At 35.7% G+C, this 26,248-nt stretch overlaps 1 protein-coding gene across 4 annotated transcripts in view; it reads right to left on the reverse strand.

Moving 5' to 3' along the window:
* Nucleotides 1-2,376: 2,376 nt before the first annotated feature.
* Nucleotides 2,377-26,248, reverse strand: part of DIAPH2 (diaphanous related formin 2) — a 202,596-nt gene continuing 178,724 nt past the window's right edge. For all 4 annotated transcript variants that reach the window (XM_071758065.1, XM_071758064.1, XM_071758063.1 and 1 more), the window contains one exon: nucleotides 2,377-6,940. In XM_071758065.1, the coding sequence (XP_071614166.1) occupies nucleotides 6,876-6,940 (65 nt within the window). In that variant the 3' untranslated portion in view covers nucleotides 2,377-6,875. The remainder of the gene's footprint in view (nucleotides 6,941-26,248) is intronic.

A 26,248-nucleotide genomic window follows, 5' to 3' on the forward strand; every position in this document is an offset into this window, starting at 1 on the left:
TCTCTTCCTGGTAGTGAATTCAGACATTGAATTCTCTCTACATTTTGTTTTTTAAATCTGCAAATATTATTGTTATTCAAGTTCACCAATCCTGTACCACTTAAGTAGAAGAACTTCATATGAGTAAGTATGGAATCGAGCCTTACTGCATTTAAAATGCTATTTCTTTAAATTTACAACTTCATTCATGATTTATAACATATATATACACCTTTTGTTACTACCTGATTTTATCTCTACAAAGTAATCCTTTTTTACTCTTTGCTACTCCAGCAGATAAACGTCTTCATTTACAATTTCTTCCACAAATGCAACAGTTTTCTGAGCCACTTTAGGGCATCAGCATCACCAAAGTGCTGAAGCAGGAACAGCCTGACATGAATCTCTAACACCACTGAATCACTACTCTGATCTTTTTTCTTCAAGTCATCCTTGTACTCTCTAAGACCATTTAAAAGCAGAGATTCCTGAGCACTGCAGGAGTAACTTCTACAGGTCAGAGGTTCGAGTTTGTAGAGTTCATCAAATGCCAATGGCAATTAGAATTAGCTTGTTGACACCAGATCTGACCAAGGTCTTGTGGGGACCAGGTCTTCTTTTTATTTATTTATTTATTTTTTCTTTTCTTAAAGCACTATAAAAAATAGATAGGCACTCACAGTCATCAGTCATCTGTGCCTCACAGATCATTTCCCCCTTAAGACACAGAGATCAGTTATTTCAACAGAAAAGAGTTGGGCACTTTGCCCTTATAAAAACCTGGCCTGAAGACCTGGCTCTACTGCTGTCCATCCAGAGCATCACAGGCTGGGGCAGGCTGGCTCTGCCTGTGCCCTGGGCAGGCAGGGGCAGATCCAGTTAAAATCGAAAAGCTGTGATTTTGTTAGGATGACACCCGAGATAATATCCTTTGCCCCTCAGATGGGCTTTTTGGTTGGCCTAATTTCTACCCAAACACAAATAAACAGCTTTCAGTACCTTGTGAATTTAAGTGGACTAAATTAGTGCTCGCTCACAGCCTACAGGGAAAAAAAAAAAACAAACCACCCTTATTTGGATTTTCCTTCTTAATCTTAGTGTCTCATCCAGTGAAAAGGATTGATTACAGCCATTAAGTGCTTAACAAATACTTCTGAGCAAATCAATGGAATGTTTTTATAATTTTACTACAGCCCAGTAATATTGACTTCCATTACAAAATGTAGAAAGGCTAATTTTGATATGATGACTGGAGAAATAATAGAGGGGAAGTGTATAGCTCACATTTACAGAAAGTATCCAAATATAAGAAAGAATTCTATGTGGCAGAGAGCCACCCCTTGCTATCATTCTGAGGTTCACATACAGATTTCTTAAGCATGTGAAGAAGCAAAAGAAATAATTACTATTGGGAAAGGTATCAAGGTACTTGTTTCAGGACAAATTCTGCCTGCCAATCTCCCAAAGGCAAAATATCTGAGAGGATGATGTAGACCCTCACAATAGGAAGTCAGGAACATTTACCTAAAAATAAGGAATAAGATAAGGTATATGCAGGACACCGTTACTACATTCTTCTTAATCATGACAGTCCTAGCATTTTCCTTTTTTGATGTTCATCTCAGAAGAAATTAAACCTCTATTACTTCACCATACATCTAGTAGTGCATTGTAACAGTAAATCAGTTCATTAAAAATAACATGGTGCCTTGGACCATCCCTTGGCACGTCTCTTCCACATATTAATGTTTCTTTAGGAGTGTGGCATCAACATGCCTGATCAGAGTCACTAGAATCCCACTTAGTGGGAATCTTAAGTACTCACTGCAGAAATTCAGTGCTGCCTCACTATAGTTTTGTGTGGTTCAATCTGTTGTGGTGCCACCATTAACCTGCTTAAGGTGCAATATACAGTTTTAAAGGGAACAGTTTCTATCTGTCAAGACCATTTTGTGACCAAGTGAAGGAAATCATTTGGAAACCACCAATAGCTCTCTGACAGACTGGGTGTCTGTCTTTAAGAGGCTATACTGGAATCTATCTACCTAAAATAAATATGGACCCATATAAGTTTTTTAATTATTCCCTTTTATTGTTATTTTTTTAAAAAATAAAATTGTACCACCATGATTAAATGCTGGGGGCTTTTTTAACTCTATGCTTTTTGAGATTATTTTGCTTCTCAGTCCTTCTCCACAGGAAAACTCAACCTTTACCCCAAATTAAATCAAATGACACCCTAGAGAAAAAAAAAAAAAAGCATAAAATATTGTGAAGCTAAAATGGAAAGTAATTTCAGTGTGATAGTTTCATATAACAAACACAGACTTTGAGGTGATGGTACTCATTAGATAATAATCATTATAAAGAAGTAAAACATGGGCGCACCTACCACAATCACGTTATGTATATCTTTATTACAGTTTTCAGAATACATGGATTAACAATGGCCAGGCTGTGATTTCATCAAATTCCTATTTTAAACATTACATACAAACACAAAGCTGTTTAAAAAATAGAAATGCATGAGTTTTGTCACTTTTTGTTTTTTCTTTTTTTTTTTTTTTTTGGCATCAGGAGTCACGTGACCTCCAAAAGAAAAACCAAATGGTGCATGACAGCAGATGACTAAACTGTAATAGGTCATTGTTCACATTCTGTGGCATATGTATCACCTCAACAGTGCTAAAAGCAGCACTACAGGAACATCTTTCTCCTTTAGCATTCTTCTAATGACATCAGTGGGTGCTGAGTGACAGCTTGCAGGACTGCAGAATTCACAGGCTTACACCAACTCCCTTTTTTTTGTGCACAAAAGCAATATGTGATCTGAAATAGAGACACCTGAAGCTGAGGGATTTGGCTTTAAATGCTTTGATTTTCATTTATTTACATTTTGTGTGCATGCGTGGGTGTGTGTGTAGATACTGCAGGAGAGATGGAGAGGTTTCTTACAATGTGTATTTTAAGATTAATAACTTGCAGGTACAGTATGGCACAGGAGAGGTGGGCTTTACATTGCTTTATGGCATTTGTCATGCCTGACCTCTCAGCAATTCAAAGGCAAACATTGAAGTATAATTCAGCCAAGCCTCTGCTTAATGGATAAGAAGCAATTTACATCTATAGGTAAGTTTGCTCCCACGGAACTAGTACCAGCTTGACATATTTACCAGTGAGATCATTCTCAGTATAGGAAGTACTCAGTTCATCCATCAAAGCAGGATTTGCCTGAGGGATGCAAAAGTTTTCTTAAGGAAAGCTAGAGGAGAATTTCCAGAGTCAAACCAAAAACTCAGCCAGATTCTCAGTTTTTGCAAACCATTTGTGTATAGTGGGATGAATATAAAGTAGGTCGCTGATGAACTGTGGTTTGGATAGAAACCATGAAAACATTGTGTTTTTTACAGCATTTGTCTGAGGTAGTACATATACCACACACAAAAACGAGGAAATATACAGATATTCATAACTATTTGCATGTTACAGAAGGGAACTATGAGATTGCTTACTTTTGTCTCTGAATGTTCAAGAAAGAACAGATAATTTTTAGATAACATTTTTCATATTGACCATGGTTGTCTAAAACCAGAACAAATTATGTTGTTTATTATTATTTCTGGGAATGCTTCCTGAAGCTGTTAGTCAATGCCCTCCGAGGCACTAATTTTGTTTTGGCTTTCACATCAGTTCATAATATGGTTAACACTTAAACCAAACATCACTTATGTTCTGGGAAAGGATATTTGTTGAATCACAAACAAACATACAAGACAAACTGTGTTGCACTTTTTTTTTTTCCAGTAAACTGCATAAAACTTGAGCAAAAAATGTCTAGTGTCTTTACATTTCTGATCTGTACAGCCAGTAGTTAAGCAACAGAGATTATATTTGTATATGATTAAAAAATTTAATTCCCATGTCAATTGCAAATTTAGTTCAATTCATTGAAAAGGTAAGATTATCTTCCTCTTAAATAAACTAAGAAATGTAAACAGTGTAACATCATAAAAAAAACAAAAACAACCTCTCTTCAGTACTTGTAACTGGTAAAATGTGAATGCAAACAGATGTGCTGGTATATTGTTAATGTAATGTCTCAGAGGACATATAGTGAAACATAATTAGCAAGAAATTTATGTATGAACCCTCCAGCGATTTTCTTTCTGGGATTACTTTGAATACAAATATAATTTAACTAATATATTTCATTTTTTAAAATTAGAAAATAAGGCAAGTGCATTTCTGAAAAAGGTGCTACTCTTCTACACTTCTAGATAAACATGTGACACCTCTGAAAATTAGATCAATAATAAAAACATTAAAAATATCTGCAATTCAATATAGACTGAAAAACTATCAAAAGACAAAGTGACCAGCATCAATTTCAGAAAATATTTTAGACTTCATAAATACGAGCACCCTATATTTACATAAATTACCTTCTAAACTAGTTTTCCTTTGAAAGACACTTTTGTTCTAACAGATATGTCCATTAAATTATATAAATGTTTCAAATATGAAAAAAATAGTAGCAAAATAGAAGCATCAGGTGGTGATGTTATTTTGGAATTGTTTTTTCTTTTCCTAAGATTTGGTTTTTGATAATCTGTAGTCAGCTTTCACACAGCTTAAAAACAAACCAAAAACCCCATGGAAATGAAAAACTCGTGCACTAATAATTCCTGCTACAGTATAAAGATTCTCTTGCAGTCTTTCGAGTTTTCACATATAAAGATTATACCAATACTTGTAAATCCCAGCAAAATGCTAATTTTAAAATCTGAATTCTAATACACTGTTGATTGTATTACAACTTTACATAAAAATTATGAACCTAATCCCTTTAAACTGGCTTTGTACATTAAGCACATTTGTATAACTGTAAATTTAATAATTCCATTTTAACAAGGTATGCTTCAATACAACATTGATGTTGACCTTGCACAAACCAGGATAGAATTCTTTGTATCTCTTACTGATAAACAAGGAGACAGAATCCTGTTGCATGCATTTTTTTTTCCTGAAGTACCATATAACTCTTTAATTTCTTACTAAAAGCGCAAAAAATTCCAAACAGTTTAGGAAGAGTATTACCTGACAGCACACATTTCACTAGGCTTCAGTTGCATTCCTATGTTTAGAGTAATAGCAATGGGCAAACCCCTTGTTGCCTTTGAAGACAATAAAAAAAAATTAAAAAAATAAAATTTACAATACTAGATTGAAAGAGAACTAAATCTTTTCTTACAATAATTGGATATTGATTACTGTAGTTTGAAATCGTGAGGATTTATCCCAAACTAGTCAGATAGTCTTAAGAGTATCTTAGCAGAAAAGCAAAAAGAATCTACTGTACAAAGATGCTTGGCTCAAGCAGTAGTGCAAAGTTACACTGCCCCAGTACTGAAGGCTCCTCTAGAGCTAGCAGTTTGTGCACAGAAAACCATGTGACACCTTATCTTCCAAATATTCTTTATATATCTTTAAAAAAAAGGTTCCCCATAACATCAGGCAATGAAAGTATTCATAATAATTCATCAATCAGTGAGAAGCAGTAATATCTTGAGAACAAGTGCCATCTACTACAGTGTATTCCTGCTTTTAAAAACATTATAGCTGAGCAATGGATGAGTAGTTCCACTGGAACTCCCACTTAACATCCTCCATCACATCCAGATAAGCAATGAACCTTCAGTAAAAAGGATGGTGAAGACTGCCCTGAACACCAAACAGACTGTACATTCAACTGGGGAGAGAAGGGAACTGTAGAACTAGAGTTTCCCCTTGAGTGGCAGAACACAGACAGTGTCAGCTACTACACTGACTGCTCACCTGAGGTACTGCAGTGCAGGGCCCTGTATACAAAGCAGAATGGGAGGAGCTTCCCAAAAATCAAACTGCTGCAATCAGTGATCACTGCTCCAGGTAGAAAATTTGTTCTTAGCTGCTAACCCATCAGCACTAAAATCCACCAGGAGAGATCCCGCTCCATATTTTACCTGAGAAATGGAGGAAAAACTCAGAGGCAGTTCTGAATAATTTCATAATGTAGCTTGTCTCAAAAAACCTACACAAAGGTTTTTGTTTCTTTTGTAGCAGAATTAAAATAGGACAATCATACCTCCCCCCAAATATCTCTATAAAGAATATATAAGTGCATAATTAGAAAAATTCCTCCTTAAATACAGTTAAAAACATATCCTGCCCTTGATATAATTTAATTTTGGTAAAATCCTATGCTCTGTTTTATTTTTTCCTTAGCAGTGGTAAGTAACTATACATCATCATATCACCAGAAGTGTAGATATGTGGTATATCCTACTTGCAGCCAAAATAGCTGAATCCACCAGGCTTTACACTGAGATCTTCAGCAACCTGACTGGGGCTATGTGTTGCTTTTTCATGGTTACAAAAAAGATTCTGATAATGTAGACCAGCTCAGCTCAGCTCTGAATTTATTAACATACAGTTTTATTATTTCTTCCTTTCATGTTCAAATCAGAACTGCAAATGGAATCCACAGCTGTATTCTTTCCACAAACTTGTTATTTTCTTACCCATATAAAACATAACCTAGAAGTCCCCAACTCCTTTCATGTAAGTTGCCAGCTTAAAAAAAAAAAAAAAAAAAAAAAGAAAAAGAAAATAAAAAAAGAAAATAAACTATATCCTACTGTTTAACACTGTTTACAGATCTTGGTAGTTGGGGTAATAAGATACAGTATGTGGATTATTTAGCAATAGCTTTTAAAATACAAAATATTTATACACCTCACTTAATCAATACCAGTATTCCTTTATGATCATTGCCAATTTGTATGATAAACTCTTTTCAAAGTACATCCATTTAATTGTAAATAAATCAATTCACTAATTCTTTGGCATGAGAAGAATCATACGGCTGCAATTGTTCCATTGTGGCGAGACCGAGACCTTTCCAAAGTCACTCGTCTGTTATCTGAAATACAAAGAGAGGAAAAAACAAATCACCATAAGATTTGAAACACGGATAATGCAATGTCAAGAGGTTTTCAAACAGCCCTGAAAATAATTTCAAATGATATGTAAATAAGTAACTAGGAGACTGGATCAGAGAAGTTTCACACTGCAGCTGCCAGACTGAGTTCAAGAGTTCTGCAATCAGCAATAAATTACTTTCTTGATCAGAGAAGCTTGGGGATAAAAGCATTAGGAGAATCCTGAAACATGGTCCCCTTGGAAACAGCATACAATAAGTAAAATTCTGGGTGAAAATCTTATTTTATAAACAATTTATGCACCAAAGCTCTGGAAAAATACATGTCAAATTCCATGAGAATGTACTGACCAGTGTGGTGGTAAAAAGCCTACTAGAAGCTCCAAGTATGAGAGCCCTAACATTGTGCACTATAATTTGGAACATAGCTAAAAATAGAACAGTTAAATCAGCCACTTCCTAAGCATTTCCTGATTGTGCAAAGTGAACAAGTTTTAGTATAAAATATTACACAGTAATTACTGCAATGAATAATAAATATGTCTGTATCACAGGAAAACAATCATAAGGTCCCAGCCTCATTCCTAAATGCCTCTAAATTAAAATTTTAAAGCAATGACTATACACATGCACACACAGAAGGGGCAGAAAATTAACCCCCACTTCTAGAGGTTTGGGTTTTTCTTTTTTAAAATGTGGTCCTTTTTAGTGACTGCATCCTTTTGACCTAACCTTTTTTATTCTCTCATGTCACATTCAGATTGCTGCTCTCTGCATCTCTGTATCAGTAAAGTATCTACATTACTACAGCTCAGGGTGTTCCAGAATAAGGTTGGAACTCCAAGTTAGTACCTGGATATCATAAAACAGTCACTCCAGAAGCAAAGTCTGACAGAGAAATTGCAGGCACGAAAGTTTTCTCAACTTTTACCCAAATTTGCTGATTTACCTCTCTTTTTCCACAGTGCAGCAGTCCAGAAAAGCCTGGCACCGGTGCTGCTGTGGGAGAGTGCTAAACCTGACCCAAGGCGGGTCAGGCACACCTGATGGGTAAAAAATATATCCTTGGAAAAAGCTATTGACTGAATCACTGCATTCCGGAGACTCAAGGAAAGGTTGGAGCAAAGACCAGTCTGGGATCTCCTTGATGAACAGAAATATCTGAAAGAAGGATGCAAGGAGACCAGGACCAGGAGCTTTTCATTGGTGCCCAGTTAGAGGACCAGAGGCAATGGGCATAAACTGGAAGACAGGAGGTATTTTACAGTGAGGGTGACTGAGCACTGGAATAGGTTGTCAGGGGAGGTTGTGGTCTTTATCTGTAGAGGTATTCAAAAAGCTGTCTAGACATGGTCCTGGACAACCAGCTTTGTGCAACCCTGCCTGAGCAAGGGGGTTGGAAACAATGACCTCCAGAGGCCCCTTCCAACCTCAACCATTTTGTGATTCTAAGCTAACAAAGCCAGAAATGATCCAAGCACATTAAATGTCTGAAGAAGACAAAGCAAAGTCATCTCTGTGATCTCTTTCTGGACAAAGAACAGAGGATGCCTTTGGAAGCTCCATGGGCTCTGCAAAATCAGCTGTCCTTTCCCCTGCTCAATGAAAAGAGCCTCCAATGCTATAGGGAATTAATGGCTCCTTTAGCAAGATTATTAATTCTTTCTATAGTTCTGCCTTGCCTCCTTTTCCTAATGAATCTATCCATGCATAAAGTATTCAAATTACCCTAAGTCAATCTGTTTTGCATGGGAATAAATCTCTACGCTGGTTGCAGTGTCACTAAGGCACTGGAAATTAAAGCACAAAAATGCTAAAACCTAAGGAGGAGAGTTACCAACTCAAATGTGCTGCTCCTCCTCTGCAACAGGGACTGGTGAAGAGCCCAGTGACATTTGCTCTCTGCCTTCATTTTGTAGACTATTTCTAGACTGCATTTTGTAGACTATTTCTTGGTATAATTTCAAGATTGTTGACTGCACAGGTTAAAAAAAAACACATAAGGGTCTAAGAACTGTTGATTTCTTCATATGTTTTTTTTTTTAAGACTTTCTTAAAATAATGAGACAAATGATTAATTATAAATTATAAATTTGCTTCAGATGATGACAAACAAAGTATTTTCCCAATTATTTGAAGTAATTTATTGGTTTAAATTACTTCCAGTTTTTAAATGGAGATAATTACATTTTCTAGAGGTAGGAATACAAAATCTGAGATTCAAGGGAGAGTGGAACCATGAGGTTGTTCTATTAAAGGAGCAGGAATGCAAAAATTCAATTATTACCAGTACAAAACAATGTCAGAATTTAGAAGATACTTTCCTGCAAAGCTTAGGAGCATTTTACTACATTAAAGGCAGTAGGATATAAATTATACTTTGATAAAATATTCTGTTCACGGATGGACTAGATTTAGTTACTATCAATGTAAAAGCTTTAACATAGCTGAAAATTTGAGGGTAATATAAAGTATTCCTTGTGTTTTATAAAGAGACCTATTTTATTCAATAGTGAATCTGCAAGCAACCTTGTGTGTGTGTGCATATTTATGTCAGGTTAAAAAACCAAAGCATTAGTATGTGTACATACATATATACATGCCCAAAAAGAAGTCACTAATTTCTTCACCAGATGTAAAATGTGCTTGGTATATGTGCAAACATTGTTAGGCTAAAACAAAGAATTTCATATTATGATCTGAAGCTGGACTGATATTCCAGTGACTTAAACAAAAATTTAAAAAATCATTGTATTTATAATGCTTTCAACATATGCTTTCATTTATCTCCAACAGCTATACTTACTTTTTTTTTTTTACATTAGAGTCCATCTTGAATACCACATCAAGCAAGAGTTGCTTATAAACATGGCTGTGACTACTCTAGCATCAAACTGTCTAACATCACTAAATGATAAAACTATTCACTTATACTGGAGGGGGGACAGAAAAATAAAAGGTAGTACTGTTTAAAAGTAAGCTAAAAATCACTGCCAAAAGGCTCAGGTGTACACTTTAGAAGCATGTGAAAGGGACAGCAAAAGATGGTAAAAGTTCCTGTGTGCATCTGTCATGCCTTCTGGGTAACCCATCTACCTTGTAGATGAAAACTGTTTCTTCTTTTAATGTCAAAAGTCCAACTCTTTTAAAAGCCTGGCATTTAGAAAGCATCCACAATGCTCATATTTCAGACAATATAATCTGCCTCGGAAATGAACACATGAACTTAAAAGTGGTCTCTCAATCAGCTGAATGGACCTTTTCCTGTAGAATCATAGAATCATTATGGTTGGAAAAGACCTCAAAGACCAAGTCCAACCCTCAACCCAACCACATGAGCCAACTAACCCATCTCCTGAAGTTTCTTGAATACTTCCAGGTATGGTGACACCCCCACTTCCCTGGGCAGCCTGTTCCAACACCTGACAACTCTTTCTGTAGAGAAATTTTTCTATACATCCAATCTGAACCTTCTCTGGAACAACTTGAGTCCTTTTCATCTTGTCCTATCACTGTTTTTTGGGAGAAGTCACCAAGCCCCACCTCACTACAACCTCCTTTCAGGCAGTTGTAGAGAAAGATAAGGTCTCCTCTTAGCCTGTAAAAGGCAGAGCAATGAAGGATTAAAATGGAACACAAAGCATGTTTTTATATCCTAAACATTTCCCATCTTTTATCTAGCTGAATCAAATACAAGTAAATATATAATTAAATTCTGAGAAATCAAACAGATAATTCATTTTTAGCATAACACTGGAATCTGATCTTGACCATGTCAATTTTACCATGATGCAAATACATATCTACAACACACAAAATAGAGGTGTTTTTGTTTGTATGAATCTACTGATGTAAAACTAAAAATATAAGCAAAATCACAATAAGCTTAGTGCGTAAGTACAATAAATACATGCCATGAAGTCAACAACAAACATCTAAACAGTTATTTTTAGAGAAGGTATTTTAATTTCATGGAATCTGACAACTTCTCCCTTAAGACGTTCTCTCTTACACCCTGTATGTATGAAGCATTAGAAGTTACAATCAATTAAAACCACATTGGTAGGGGAGAGGAAAATACTTTTGCAAAAATTATACTCTGCAAAATGTATTTTTCCTCTCCTTAATGCTCCTTCATTAGTTCTATTATTAAAAGAGAAATCTCAATAGCTGCAACAGATTAACTCAGTAGCTTGCTATCAACATAAAACTCAGTTATATTAGGAGAAAAATAAATGATACTCTGCAGAACTGCAATTCTAAGATTAAGTGACTTTTCAATTTTACTTTCTTCTTATCCACTCTTCCAGGTAGCAAGTTTTTGCTCTCCTAATTATAAACCTGGCTTTTTATGAGCAATCAATGCTACTAATAATAAAGATGTGTAATCGAACGGACTAGTCATGAGACTGAGATATCTAATAATAGAAAAAGACAGAGACTACAAAGCCATACCTCAAATATACTCATCTGGAATTTGTTTTATCCTCTATCAACCACAAAAAAGTTTTCTTTGGCATGCCTGGCACTGAAATCATAAATGTATTATAAACTGTTCTCTCAGGCTTGGGTACCTTAGATGACCAACTCCCCAGGATTAAGTGTTTTTTTCCCCAGTCTGTTAAATCATTTAAAAAGTTCCTTTGTGCCTTAAATACATCAATTCAAACACTAGGCTGATTTTGAAATCTTATTTCCCTGCAGACTTTCCTAGAGCCCTCATTATACCTAAGTTGCTCCCAAATTTAAGTAACTGCAGCACCCTTAGATTAGCATTAAAAAAAAAACCAAACCAAAGTATCTTGAAAACCACAAAAATCCCTCCTCAAAACCAACAACCAACATGCCTGGTGCCCATAACTACTTTTTGCCCATTTTAAAAAACCATGAGGTTGAAACAATAACCTACATGCAGAAGATAAAACACCTACATGTTATAGGAAAACATGCTACAAAGAATAGTGGGGTTTTCAGGAGTGAGCCCCAGTACAGAGAACTCTGAAATGCTTGTTTCTTCAAAAAGCTCACACAATGAACATGCACAATCTGGTTTTCTTTTTCTTTCACCATCCTGACTAAACACCCAGAGGTTTAAGAACTAACTTTCCTAAAGCTGTCAATAATAAAAGATGTTTGATGTTCAGAGACAGAAGGTACCAGCTTGAGTTGACTTGAAAATGACCACATAAGGAAGGCAGAACACACAACAATGAATAAAATATTTAAAATTTCATATTTTAAAAATAATTTTGGTATGCAAAAAGATGCAGGAATGCATGTTATAATAGAATTTGTATGGCCTATGCTTTTGGGAATCAATGAAAGCATTTACATAAAATATTTATTTATTCATTCATGTAAGATTTTGCTCACCAGGAAGTCCTAGTGAAAACACATCTTGTTTTCATGAGCAACACAAGGGAAAATACTTATGCAGTCCCAGGTACTTCAGCAAGCACCACTAATGTATAAAACATGGCAAACAATTAAAAAAGCAGGATAATTTCCTCTAAATACAGAATGATTACATTAAAAAAAATAGTAAGCTGGTCATTTAAGAATGTTTTAGATGGAGAAACTGTCAGAACAGATGATAATTCCAAGATGCAAACGTTGCACCTGTGACATTGATGACACTGGTATTTCGTCTTCAGAAAAAGGTAGAGATCTGAGTTGCACTTCACGAGTGTCACATTTTTCCTGGCAGAGATAACTAAATATTTTCTTTATAGTATCACTGATTAAAATTGAGGCAATGAAGAAGAAATTCTTCACATTAGTCTGAGTAGCCCGAATTTTCCTCCTTGAGCTACCCACGCATGGGAAAAACTGAAACCAAATTACAATGTAATTTATGTAAAAACACATTATCAATTGCTTTAAAGAGCGACCTATGACAACAATTAGCTTTATTATTTTTCTTTATCGACTGTATGCACTTTCATCAGCTTAGCTTACCAGTAATAAAAGGTAAATCTTTTTGCAAATTGGAATTGATAGAAGATGAGACAGAGGCAGAATTGATGTAACGTGAGACAGCAGGGAAGCTCATCAATCTCCTGTGCTTCTCTAACAGCTACAGCTGAACACTTCTCTAATGTTGCCTGGCCTGTACCTATGATGTTATTAGAGAGCATCAACTGAGAAACAAAGAAATTAAGAGTTTCAATCCTGTTGTTATGCCTAGAACAAAATTCTTTTGAGAAACAGCACCTTGAGAGAGAATCTCTCTCCTAACCAGAGTTCTGTTCAGATTCAGTCCATCCCTATGAAATTTGTTTTCAAACTGATTTTTCCAAATGTGTGGCCTATAGAAAGCAATGAGGCAAAAAGCAACTATGGGAGAAATGCAGCCAAAATAACACCCCAGAAAGCACTCACTGTAATAGATAGCACTTTCCAGAAGATTTTCATTGCAAATAGGTGAAACAAGCAAACAAAACAGTTTTCTTACAGGGTTAAGGGGAACTGTACAGGTAATACATTTTTAAATAATCCTTTAGTATTAAAACACATTTTATTTCAATCTCAGCAGCCACTGGACACATGCCTGGCAAAATCTGAACTAAGTAATGTTACAGTGACCACACTGGGTCATTGTACATTCACTCAGATGTGGTATTTTTGTTATAAAATATGAGCAAAGATCAAGTGATACAAAATCCCTGTTCTCAGCTTCTTTTTTTCTCGAGAGAATCTCAACTTCTTGACAATCAAACTTAAATGACAGCTAAAATGGTTACTTTAGCACCAATTTCAAAGAAAACATTGTTATTTCAAGCAAACCCTGTAGCTGTGGGGCCAAATTCTATAAAGATTATTTTGGTCTGGTTTAGGTCCAACCCCAGACTTTCATGTGAAAGCTGAGTGATAACCTGATCATATACACAATATATGTTGTCATGATGGAGAAAAAGAAACTTATCCTCAGACCAAAGAAATAGCAGGGTTTTAGTCTGTTGGGATTTTTGGTGGGGTTTTTTGTTTGGTTTGGTTTGTTTGTTTGGTTTTTTTTAAGCCATCCAAGTCCACACATATAAGCAGCCCCAAAACATGGTAATTATAAATGCATCATGTTTTGATCTTACAATATTTTAAAAATTATGTTCTTTACCTGGTTAGTGGGATGTTTGCCAATATACTGATTCACAAGAAGATGTGTTGAAGAGTAAAAAAATGTTAAAAGAAATAAGGTGAAAAAAGAAGAAAAAAGGTTCTGTGGAACTCTTAAGATGTTCCCTAGGATATGGAGAAAAGTATTAAGGAGAATTATAAGAGAATTAAAAGGATGTCTCTCAAGACTGGATAGTTCTTCAAAAAAAGCAGAAACACATCTCCTGAGTTATCTGCAGAAGTCAGGAGTGTCAAAATTATCCCCTTAACACAGTCAGCCTTAAGGTAAGGTAGATTGTATGTAGATGTATTCTGTTTGCAAACACTGCCTTCTATAGTGTTAGGCATTAAGATAACAACACAGTCCCTTCATTTTAGGAAGGTTTCCAGACCAATAAGACAATTTCTCCTTGAAAAGATATGTGGATGTTTGGATTCCTTTTACCTTGCTAAGTAAAAGTCATTATTATCCAGAAGCAATGCAGTACAGAGTTAGATCTAAAATATGGAGAGCTGAAGGATTTAAGTCCTGGAACAAAGGGGTTTCACTCAGATAAAAAGGGAAGAGATACATCTAATCTTACCACTGGCACACAGACCTGGCTTGCTGGGCACCATTAGTTGTAGCCTTTGAGTTGTATGAAAATACAGAACACCAGTAAAAAAAAAATTAATTTATATTCAATGCTTTATATATAAATACCCTCTAAAAATTAATAATGTGAGAACTTGTAATGTGTGATGTTGTTTACCCCAGCTCAGCACAATCCAGTTGTGTCCACTGTCAGTACAGTTTGGGAATACAACAAAAGTAACACTTTTGCAACCAAAACCTAGGATGTTGACCATCTGTAGCCCAATTCCATTAAGCAAATAATACTAAGCCTACTTAGAGCTGAACAAAATCTAATAAAATATTTACAGAATAAAAATGGACTTGTAAACCCTAACTTCAAGTAAAATAAATCTTACTATTGCTAAAAGAATTGGCCTGACAAGCTAAGATTCTTCAAATGTTTAAATGATCTATTTAATATTTTAATGTGACTTTGCTTCCTTTGTTAATAGTACCACTTGGGATATGCATTGAAAGCTCTTCCACAAGAGTTGCAGTGGAAAAACCTTACTTTGAGACAACATATACCTGCCTCAGGGGTTACAAGACAAATCAATCTATTTTTCTCCTTTCCTCCAAGGGTAATTGGCCTTTAAAATTTCAGAGGAAAACAGGCCTTCATGTCAGCCCAATGCAGGCACATATACAGCCATTTTCCATTTCTTTTTCAGTTTGAATTCTCAGCTGAGAAATAAACTTATAAAGGTGGGAAAATAAAAAAGCAGACGAAGAGGAACGATTGCACCAGTTCAAATCCTCTCCAATAACAGCAGCACTGTGACCAGCATTTGAGTCTGGAATTTACTGAAACTTGCTCTGAATAGCTGTCATTTTCCTAGTCAGTATTTTTTTTTTAATTCTCATTTGTGATAAAACTTACTTGAATTCTTATGACAGCCTGTACCACAAGCATTCATGGAGATTTGCCACAGATTTTAGTTTAACTGAAAAGTTATAATTATTGCTTCATTTCTCACACAATCTCACAAAATAATGCTGATTTATACCTCACCCTTATGAAACTGCCTTTTTCAAGCAGCAAACATCCTTACAATCTTTATGCTATGCTACAGATACAATCATGTCCTGTAAAATTGCACATGGTAAATTTTACTTGGCTACTAAATTGTTTCAAAGCAGTAAAACTCAGATGTTAACCTTCCTACTGTCCTGGTTATTATATGTGATTTGTAATGCATCACTCAGACCATACCTCCAGTAAGATATTCAAATGCAAAAATATTTTTTCCAACAAATAAAAATAAGTAATCTAGTAAACAACAAAGGATACACAAACACCAACAAAGTTGAAAAAAATAAAAGCAACTTAAGTCTTCTCAAAACAGTAATAAAATTCCCTTGAACCAGAGGATTGAGAGTACATCACTAAACCTTTAATGTGAACGTGCTCAGAAGCTCTGTGGATACAGGTGTAAAGCAATTACTAGATTTGCTATCTGAATGAACTTAGGTTCCCATTAGAGCCTGAATGCTTCAACGACCCTATTATTTTCCTTCCAATGCTCCCAGACCTGATCAACTTAATTATTCCAACTAGTGAAACATTTAGTACATGAATGTATGATTTGTTTTAAACCAAATGAGACAACTGAAAGTATTTCATATAATGCATAAAAAAACCACAAACCAAAAACCAAGATAGGTGATTTTTCCATCAAAACCTGAAAACAGGTCACGTCTAATTAACACTAACAAAGAGAAGGAGAGATCCACAACAAAATTACATTTATTCAGATGTTTTCCTTTGAACTTCTAATTTGTAACCTTTATTGCATCTCACGTACAGTGCAAAAGGGTATATCTTGTGAATCAGAAGGGCAAAACAAATTTTCAGAGAGTAAATAAAAAACCAAATCTGCTTCAGTAAGGAAAAAAAAAACCCAAACCTCAAGTCACAGAGAGTGTTTCTCTCCTTTCATGACTACACACACACTATTAGCAGTTGTCCAGAACTAAATGTAGATCCTCTGGAAAAAAAAACAAACCAAACTACGTCAGAGAGGACAGATTTGCTGATGTAAAAGATGTATTCTCCTATTTCGATTGTACCTATTTCACTAATAAAGGAAAGTGTGGGACATGAAAAAGAAGAAAAGATATTCCCCTCTTGAATGGATTTGGTGTGCTGGTAATAAACCCTACTCTTCATAAATAATGGAATTTAAAATGGCTTCCAAAATTATGTATTCCCAGCTCCCCTATTAACACTATTGCTCTCGCACTCTGTATTTGCTTTGAAAGTAAGTTGACAGTAAGGTTACAAACAGGACAAAGAAATCAAGACATTAATAGGTTCTGAACTTCATGTGTACGAGCAGCCATAAAGTTCGCATCTTCCCATCGGAAGGCATTTGTCCTTAAAAAGAATCAACCTGACATCAGAGTGGTCCCCATGCCCCTTGCCTCCTTTCACTAATGATATGTAATGGCTGCTGAGCCTGCAATAAAAGTGTTTATGTCCAGCTACATTGCCATCATTTTACCATCTAATCTGATACTTTTAAAATAGCAGAAAGTCGCGAGAGACCCTCAGCAGCTCGTGCTGAAGGCATCTCCTGACATCAGCCTTCACTTCCCACTTCAAATGGAAGGATTGGATTTGACAAAACATACAGGAAGTCAAGAGAGGAGGCTCTTCACCTCTTCTCTGAAACTGCCTGGTAGAAGTCAATACCAATTCCTTTACAAAACTGCAATAAAAACCTGCCAGATGAAAGGCAAAGGGGAAGCTTTCCAGCTGGTCCTTAAAAAATTTTGTAAGAGTGGCATAAGGATGCGTTTGCCTCCCCCCCACCTCCACTTCTCCTTTCTACTTGAAACATTGAAGTTACATCTCCCATGCAGCCATACTTGGCCCTTTCCAGAGAACACAAAAGTAAAGAACTCAAAGACAGAGGAAAAAAGGGAACAGTAATTTTTTTGCAAAGGAATTTCTTTCAGAACAGCAGCTGGATATCACTCCTGAAAGGCAAGTATTTCCTGCTGGTTCATGTAAAGTGGCCACACAGTTTTTCTCCATACCCAGACAATTGACAGCCCTTGTCAAAAGCAAACAATTTTCTTTGTAGCCTCCAAAAGTCTGTCTCTGTATTTTTTTATGCATCAGAAACAAATTCTCTTTATATATATTAAAAACCCCAACTCTGCAATAACTTGTAGTCCCCATGTAAAATGAAGTATTTTAAATAATACAATAAAAGCAGACTATCCATAATTATTTTTTTATTAAATAAAATATCAACATTTTTTATTCATAGCTAGGTTAACATTTACAATTCAGCATTTTGCAATATTTAAATGCAATTGAATATGCTATGAGAAAACCTAAAACTACATCACTCCTGTATGACCGCCTGGCACAGGCTTCTGTGGAAGCTTCTGTGCCCATCTGCATCTTCATTATACAATGCTAGAGAGAAGCTCCTGTCTGAGCCTTGCAAGAAGATCTCATCCATACCTGTGACTTCCCTACACACCCCAGTTGCAAGTAACCAGGCACTGCATGTGACTTTCACTATAAATTATTTGCAACAAAGGCAGATGCAGGTTCTGTGAATGGGAAACTGTTACTTATGAAAAGAATTCATATAAGAAATTAATTTAGATGATACACGACAGACTGAGGTGAAATACAATAACTTCTAGGAATTTAGGACTTAATTTCTTTCTTGGCTGAGCACAGACTGCTTTATGATCCAGTGTGAGACCTCAGTGCTCACATCAGGCAGAATTTGACCCTTTATGTTCATATTAAGAACAAAAGTATAGAAGTGGTTAATGCTGTGAAAGGGTAATGAGTTCTCAGGAAAGAGCTCAGCACAGTGGCTATTTATTAATCCTTGCATCTGAGGAGTGTAATTTTCTAAGGTTTCCTGTGCTATTTCAGTAACAGCTCTCCCAGATGGAGAGTGAAACCCCCAAATTAACACCTGATTTCTCTGTAATGCTGACCTATTTACCTTGCAAAATCTACCAAGGTATCTCTTCCCAGCCAGCACAGTTCCTTCTGATACAATAGCAAGAATCTCAGATAAGAAGGGCAGGGGTAGCATGTGTTAATAGCACAGGGATCTGCTCTTCAGATGGTTCTGAAGAACCTGTAAGTACTTTAGAACTGCCTTATCAGCCCTTTTGCAAAGACTAATGATGAGAAAAAGATGTTTAGGTGCACTATTATTGTCTGCTTTTTAAAAGCATATTTTAAAAATCTAGGGTTTTTTAAGTCCATACAATGAAATATTACTTCCAAATGAGTCTGACTACCCAAATGAAAACCTATTTAGGAAAAAAAAAATAAAATATGCAATTACACAAATATGGACATTATTATTCCTGAAGCAAAATATCTATATACACACGATAACTTCTTTTTGAGGTCAAGCTTTTCAACCTTTACCAGAGGCATAATTACAAGCTCTTCCTTTACTAAACAGTGAGCTTTGACAGTGCTGGTAGCCTGGGTTATGCATTATGAAGTAGACCCTAACAAAATGTTACCACCTGTGTTAAAAGCAAGACCTGGCTTTACAGACACTGAAGAACACATCCTATTAATATGTGTGTGTATAATATGTATTAACATTAATATGTAATATGCATAATAACAAGAATACGTATTGAGCTCTCAATGCAAGCTTCAGAAGTTTAAAATAACAATTTCACATTATTTTAAAGGAAAAACAGACAATATAAAGCAAAAAAAGAGGTTAAGTTGTTCTGAGTTTGATTTCTTCATGCCACTATTTCAAATTGTCCTGGTTTGGGCCAGGATAAAGGTAATTTTCTGTCTTGTATTTTTGCTTTCAGTTAAATCTCTTGTAAGTAGGTGCACTTGCTGAAATTAACAGCAAGTTTCTCAGACTGCTTCTAGGACTGATAATACTCAATGTTTATGGTTACTGCTGGGGAATGGGGTGCAGAACCAAGGCCACTGCTCAGTTCTGAGGAACATTTTGCCCTCCTGAAGGAGAAAATGAGTAAACCCTCCTTTAGAGAGGAGCAGACAAGATAAATAACTAAAATTGACCAGAGTATTCCATCCCATACATGTCATACTCACTATAAATATGAGGGACCAGGAGAGTCAAACCCTTCCTTCCTTCCTCCTCTTCTTCACCTGTCCCTGTTTGCTTTGGTATCCTGGGATTCATTAGTAGGAATAGCATGGAAAGCCTCACTTGTTCTTACTTTTTGTTTCTACCTCCTCTCCAATTCTCAGCCTTTTTCATCCCTGAACATGTAACTCTTACACAGACTCTCCACATATTTTTAGGAGTCCTCCATCAACTTCCTCTCTACAAACAGATCTGATTTTGCTTTAATTTGTAAGTGAATCAGCTTCATGTTTACCTGCCTTTACCAGCATTTTCAGGACATGGCTATATAGACTTTCTTTTAAAAATTTTGACTGGTATCCACAACATTAGGTCAGCACCCTGCCATTCCCCAGGTCACTCTGTATCTTGACCAAAAGGAGACTCAGTCACTACCTGAGCAGTTGGACTAAACCAGGCCCCTTATTCAGCTCATGCAACGTGTGTGAATATAAAGCTTGAAGAAACAAAATCTGTATTCACTTGGGTTGGATGGGAAGCAGTGATGACACCTGATACAAAGATGCTCAGGAAGATTTTAGAATTTAAATTTTGTGTTTCACACATCCCCAGACTGAAGCAACAGAAGGCAAGGTTAGGGCAAGGGTTGCTTGTCTGTGTATAAAGTTGCAGAAGAGGCTCAGAACAGGTCACTGCTGAGGGAGCAGAAAAATGAGCATTTAGGGATAAATCGTGGCCATAAAGCATCTTCTGAATACAGAGAACTTGATTTGCTAATAAGGATGAGGGTTGCTAGGGAATCCTTTTCACTTCACATGAAAGTGACTTTAGAATCCCACATGCCTTCTAGACTTGAAAATAATGTTTTATGCCACAAAATAAAATTATTTTTCTTTCTAATATTTTCCCCTTTTAGAAATCTAGTTTCCAGTACCATTGCAAAACCACTTGTACAATACAAACAAAGAAATTATGAATTTAGGTGGAAGAAAAAAAACAACCCAGGAGCCTCTGTCTGGGGTGGAAGAGAGTAGGAACTGCTTTTTCTGGCAGATAAAATGATAAGGAAAATACATCCTTAATGCCACTAAAATAACATTAATCCATCAGATATTTTTTTGCCCAAAGCTGGCAATGTCCTTTAGAAATATGTTTTGCAGTATGTAAACAGTCTTAACTACAAGCTCCTTCACTTTCATCTGAAGGAATATTTTTTCATGCCTCAACTAGTTTCATCTTTACAAATAACAAAGTCAGGGTTAAAGGTTTACACCTATTTGTGATTCACAAGGCACAGTGGCCTTTTCACTACCATGTACCTCTTCCTTGGATTTTCTTATAAACTCCTAAAGCCAAAGCAATAAGAATCATGAACAGCTACTGTCTACTGTCCAGGACAAGAGTGAATCAGATTTCAGAGCACACAATGGAAAGTCTGTTCTGTTGAATTAAACTTTCATCAAAGGATGTGTTACATTTTTTTGTTGTTGTTGTTGTTGTTTTTTTTTAAACTCTGTTGAACTAGATGTTCCAGGCAGAATTTTCTGTGAAACAGGACTGAGACTTTAGTGAACATTGATGATAATTCTTGTTAAAGTCAAGTACTTCTATTGCACCAGTTGCTCAAGGAAATGAGGTAAACTGATATAACAAAACTAAGGTTTGAGGCTTTTAAACTACTTATCAGCACTTTATGATGAAGGACAACAATCACTTAATTAACCTCTCTACTTGGACAACCTAATTTTTGATAGAAAACAGCAAAACCAGAAGTAAATAAAAGAGCCTGCATTTTGGCTTAACAATTTGACTTGAGTTAACTTGGGTTTGGATAGAGAAAGCCATCTCTACAGACTTTCTTCTGTGAGGACAGGAACTTAATTTTTTTTTTTTCTTTTTCTTTTTAATTCTATGAAGTTTGCATCTGTGATTTTGGAATATTCTACTCAGCAGTAACGGAAAGGCAAACTGTAAATGAAAAGTTTTCAAAAGCTTTAATACAAAATTTGTTACAGAGATGTTTTTCATAAAGTATGCAAATCTCGCCACTTATATTCCAAGTGCTCAACTGACTGCAGTTTAAGGCAAATAATTATTTCATAAAGCAGCATACTTGCAAAGGGCTTGAAATGATGTCTGTAAAACAGAACGGAAAAAAACGAGGAAGAGAAATACTCTGAAGTATGCAAAATATTTTCATATCCCCTTTAAAATTTTGACAAGGATGCATTTAAATACTTCCCTCTTCCAACTACACAGATGCATGACAAGTAAAAAAGAGCCAAATTGCTTACTGCAATTTGATTTGTTGTGCTTCTTTGGAGTTGTAGTTCAAAAAACAAGCTTTAAGTTCTTCAAGTCCAGCACAGCATGAGACAGCTGCAATATCTGGAAAGTCCAGGGGGAAGGATTAGTAAATGGCCCAATACCTTCAGGGCACAGGAGATCCTTAAAATAGGTAATGATTCAGGAGTTTCAACAGGAAAAGGACAGCAGGATGCCTTGAAAAAAAAAAGATCTACTAACTTAAGCTTAATGACGATCAAACTAAAAGGTCACTCTATTGCCATCAGTTCCAGCTGCTGGTGTGAGTGGTGCAGTCAGCAGCCCAGCAAAAGAACTATTTAGAACACTTCAAGTCATGCAGTGCCTCTTAGAGAAAAATCATCCCCTTTTTGCCTCCATTGTCACATACATCCAACGACAAGACTGTTGTAGGAAGGGACCTTCTGAAAGCTAAATAAAAATACCTTATAAAAGTTTATATGTTTATGTATGTGTACTTAACACATCACTCAGAAACTATAGGTTATGTCTTGTAACATGCAAAGTCTCACTGTAAAAAACCCAGATATAGTACTTAACCTATAGAGCTGATAACCCAGACTTCTGATTTTTATTTATAACATAGGTAATGATTAGCTATATATTATCTTGGAATTCATAAGCTTTATAATAACCCATTAAAATTGGTTATTCTCTATATTACTGTTAACACATTATTCTTTGTTCTGTTTTTTCTTAGCATGTGAAAACAATTATGATTTTGCAGTTTAAAGACACTGTAAGCAACTTTCAAACTAGCTGTAAATTTTATTTCTTTAGAAAATCTCTCATAGTAGGACATTTAAAAAATCTTTCTGAAAAAAATTTTCTTAAATCTGAAAAAGTGTACTCAAAAAAATTCTAAAATTAATATCAAAATTAAGTTCTCATAAACTGACTAAATGAAGAACCAAACAGTTTTTCTTTAATAAACACTAAATGAAATACTGAACAATTTTCAATGCTTTTGCCAAAACTTCTTTGAAACAGAGAAGTCAATTCTATGTTTAGGATAACTATAGAACCATATTAAACATGGTTCCACCAAATACTTGAAAATGTTGTTGTTTTTTTTTTTAATTACAATTATGAATACTTCTCCTTAAGTTTTTAAAGGAACTTATGTAATTTTAGTTTTCCCTTGAATGCTCCCCATCCAGGGTCATCCCTGTCAGTGTTGCTGACACAACAGCTGAGATGATGGGAGCATTTTGTTCAACATCTGCTGAGGATATGAGTTTCATTCTCATTTGCCTTCACTACATCTCTATTTTAATGAAGGGGTTAACAGCATACTGAAATATTTTATTATGAAATACCTAGGTCCATTTACAGACTATTTTAATACAGACTATAATAACAGACTATTGGTACACATTTTCGCATCTTCTCACTTTTTTCTGAGCTTGCCTGTAATAAAGTTATTTAAAAAAATATTTTACTTCTATTACTTTATTTCTGATTCTTAAGAAGAAGTACAAAAGGTTAAAACCACTGCTAAATGTCCATCCCTGCAGACAGAAATAAGCAAATGTGTCAGAAAGTGTTAGAATCTTTGCAAAAATCAAAAATCAATGAGGGGTTCAGTGTGAATGAGGAGACAGAATTTTAGTTGTAGTTTGCCAAGGAGTAACTGATAAGATTCATGATAGAGATAAGCCTCAGAAAAACTGCTTTGCATAATTAACTATGTCATCAACCCCCCTTCAGGTTTCTAAAAAAACAAGCCCAAGAAAACAAAAAAGGGAGTGTCTTCATACCAATCTGTCACCGAGAAAAATAATTTACATCCCACCAAGCCCATTTCCTCACAATATTACATTTTGAAGTCGCTAGCAAGTGCACTGCACTGAAGTGTCTGTAAATAAAACATCAGTTAACACAGTAGTTGAACTGCAGAGCAGTAAAATCTACATCTACAATCCAATTTCACCTCAGCTGTTAAACAATACCATCCAGCCTCTCCAGAAAAAGAGTTGAATACATGGAAAGGAGATGAATGGGAGAAACAAATTGAGTTGTAGTCTGTAGCCGTGGGAAAATATATGGGACAACACTGCTAAGAGCCTGAGAGAACAGCAATGCTGGGTGGAAGGAGAGAAAGAATGGGAACACAACCCAAAAAGAATAGAGCAGCCTGTACCTACCCTGTACTGAGTGGGTAAATAGCAGACTGTTATGCACAGCCCAAACATCCCAACACAATCAGACCATCCCATGGAGCAGCACAAAAGAGGAAAGGCAGTTTAGTTTCTAGGTTGGTGCACAGTAACTTTTGCAGTATCTAGTTTAAGGACCATCCTGCAATGGCAGCCAGGTAGCACTGCCACTAAACATCCTTGCATGAGTGAAAACACTCCAAAAATTGGCAAATCCCCACAAAATAAAATAAAAAAAAAAAAAAAATCAGAAAAAAAAAAAAGAGAGGAAAGGTGTTTAAAAAGGGACAGATTATTCACCTCTTACATGTGTCATGAAGAATCCTTAAACATACATTACTAAGAAATACACAGCACAGAGATTCCAAGTAACAGTAAGAGGTCTAAGACACATGGAAAAAAAAGTGTGGTTGTGCAGTGGGACACAGAGTTGCTATAAACAAAAAGGGATCCTTCTAAATGAATGAAACAAAGAAACATGATTTTTGCATCTTGAGTCCAGTGCTAGCTATTACATGTGTACACAGGGATACACCAAAAAATTCACGAAGAGAAAAAAAATCCTGATAAGAAATGTTATTTCCAGTTCTATTTACACTGTAGCATATGAGCAAGGGAGTGAGCATAAAGGTTTTTCAACACACTCCTTTCCTCAAAACCTGATAGATGTCTAGTGGAATTATTTCCTATAAATCTAAGTGGTGCTGACAATCTCACAAAGTATCTTCAAAAAATCCAAGGTCAAATACAGAGTCAGGATTTAAGCAAACCACTTAGCCCCGGATATTCTGGGTTTAATCCAGCAGTTTAGCCAGCAGTTAAGCAGCCTTTCCTTCTTTCACTCTGAAAATGGCTTAATCATCCAGTCTGGCTTCATGCAATTAAAAATCTCCCAGTCTGTAATTGACAACTGATGTAACAAAACATTGATACTTATCCTACAGAATTTATATTTAATCTCTATAACTAATATTGACCATATTCAGATACCACACACAAATCACTGATTCACACCTCCAACCTGCAGCCTTTGCAAAATTTGTTTCTGTACAAAGCTTCACCTTAATTCCTATCACACAGCCTCTCTATTTCTTCCTTATGAAAGGAAGAAAATTCAGTTCCTTAGTGTATTTTGTCTTGCTTTTTCAAGATGACCTATGAGATGACTCTTCACATGAACTGCCAAGAGGCTGAAGGAGTTGGGCTTGTTTGGGCTTGTGAAAAGAAGGGCTAATGAGGGAACTTCCAGCAACCTTCAGCTGCCTGAAGGTGAATCACAAAACCCAAGTCAAAAGCTCTTTGGTCATGGCAGAAAGTAAAACAAGAGACAGCAGTCCAAACTTCTAAATGTTAGGAAAAGAAAATTCTACACTAGGAATGTAGGGCAACACTAGAGTGGGTTACCTAGGAGGGTATGCAGGGTTTTAGGACTGGGTTTGACAAGTCACAGCTGACCCCAACCCGTGTGGTGAGAACCCTGCTCCAAGCAGGAGGCCGAAATAGATGATTTCAAAAAAGCCCTTCCAGATATTCCTCACACCCTTTCAATTCCCACAGTCTTGGCAAGCACCTATCAGGCATTCAGAAATAATAAGTATTAACACTAGTTATTTTTGGCTTGTCAATTAGTATTTTCATCTATACTCTTAGCAGTTCTAAATGCCAAGGCTTTGGTTTCAGTGATAGCTTTCAAATAGGAGAAGGCTTTTTTTTTGCCAATTTCTCATTTCTAATCTCTTCAAAGTTGAAGCCAAAACTCTCTCTTCAGTGAGACTTCTTCATAAGTAACTGCATGTAATAAAAATAAATTATCTTCTATTATTTAGCTTCATTTAAAAAATAATTAACATATACCCACAGGCTAAAACATATACTGAAAAATTAAACAAAAGTTACAGATAAGGGATCTTCATTACTCTCTGAGAACCTGGTGATAAGATACAGTGGGACTAAAAATGGGGCTAAGTACATGATAAACTGCACAAATGGTTCAGAATTTAAT

Source organism: Heliangelus exortis, chromosome 14 (genome assembly GCF_036169615.1).
Source record: "Heliangelus exortis chromosome 14, bHelExo1.hap1, whole genome shotgun sequence".
NCBI lineage: Eukaryota > Metazoa > Chordata > Aves > Apodiformes > Trochilidae > Heliangelus > Heliangelus exortis.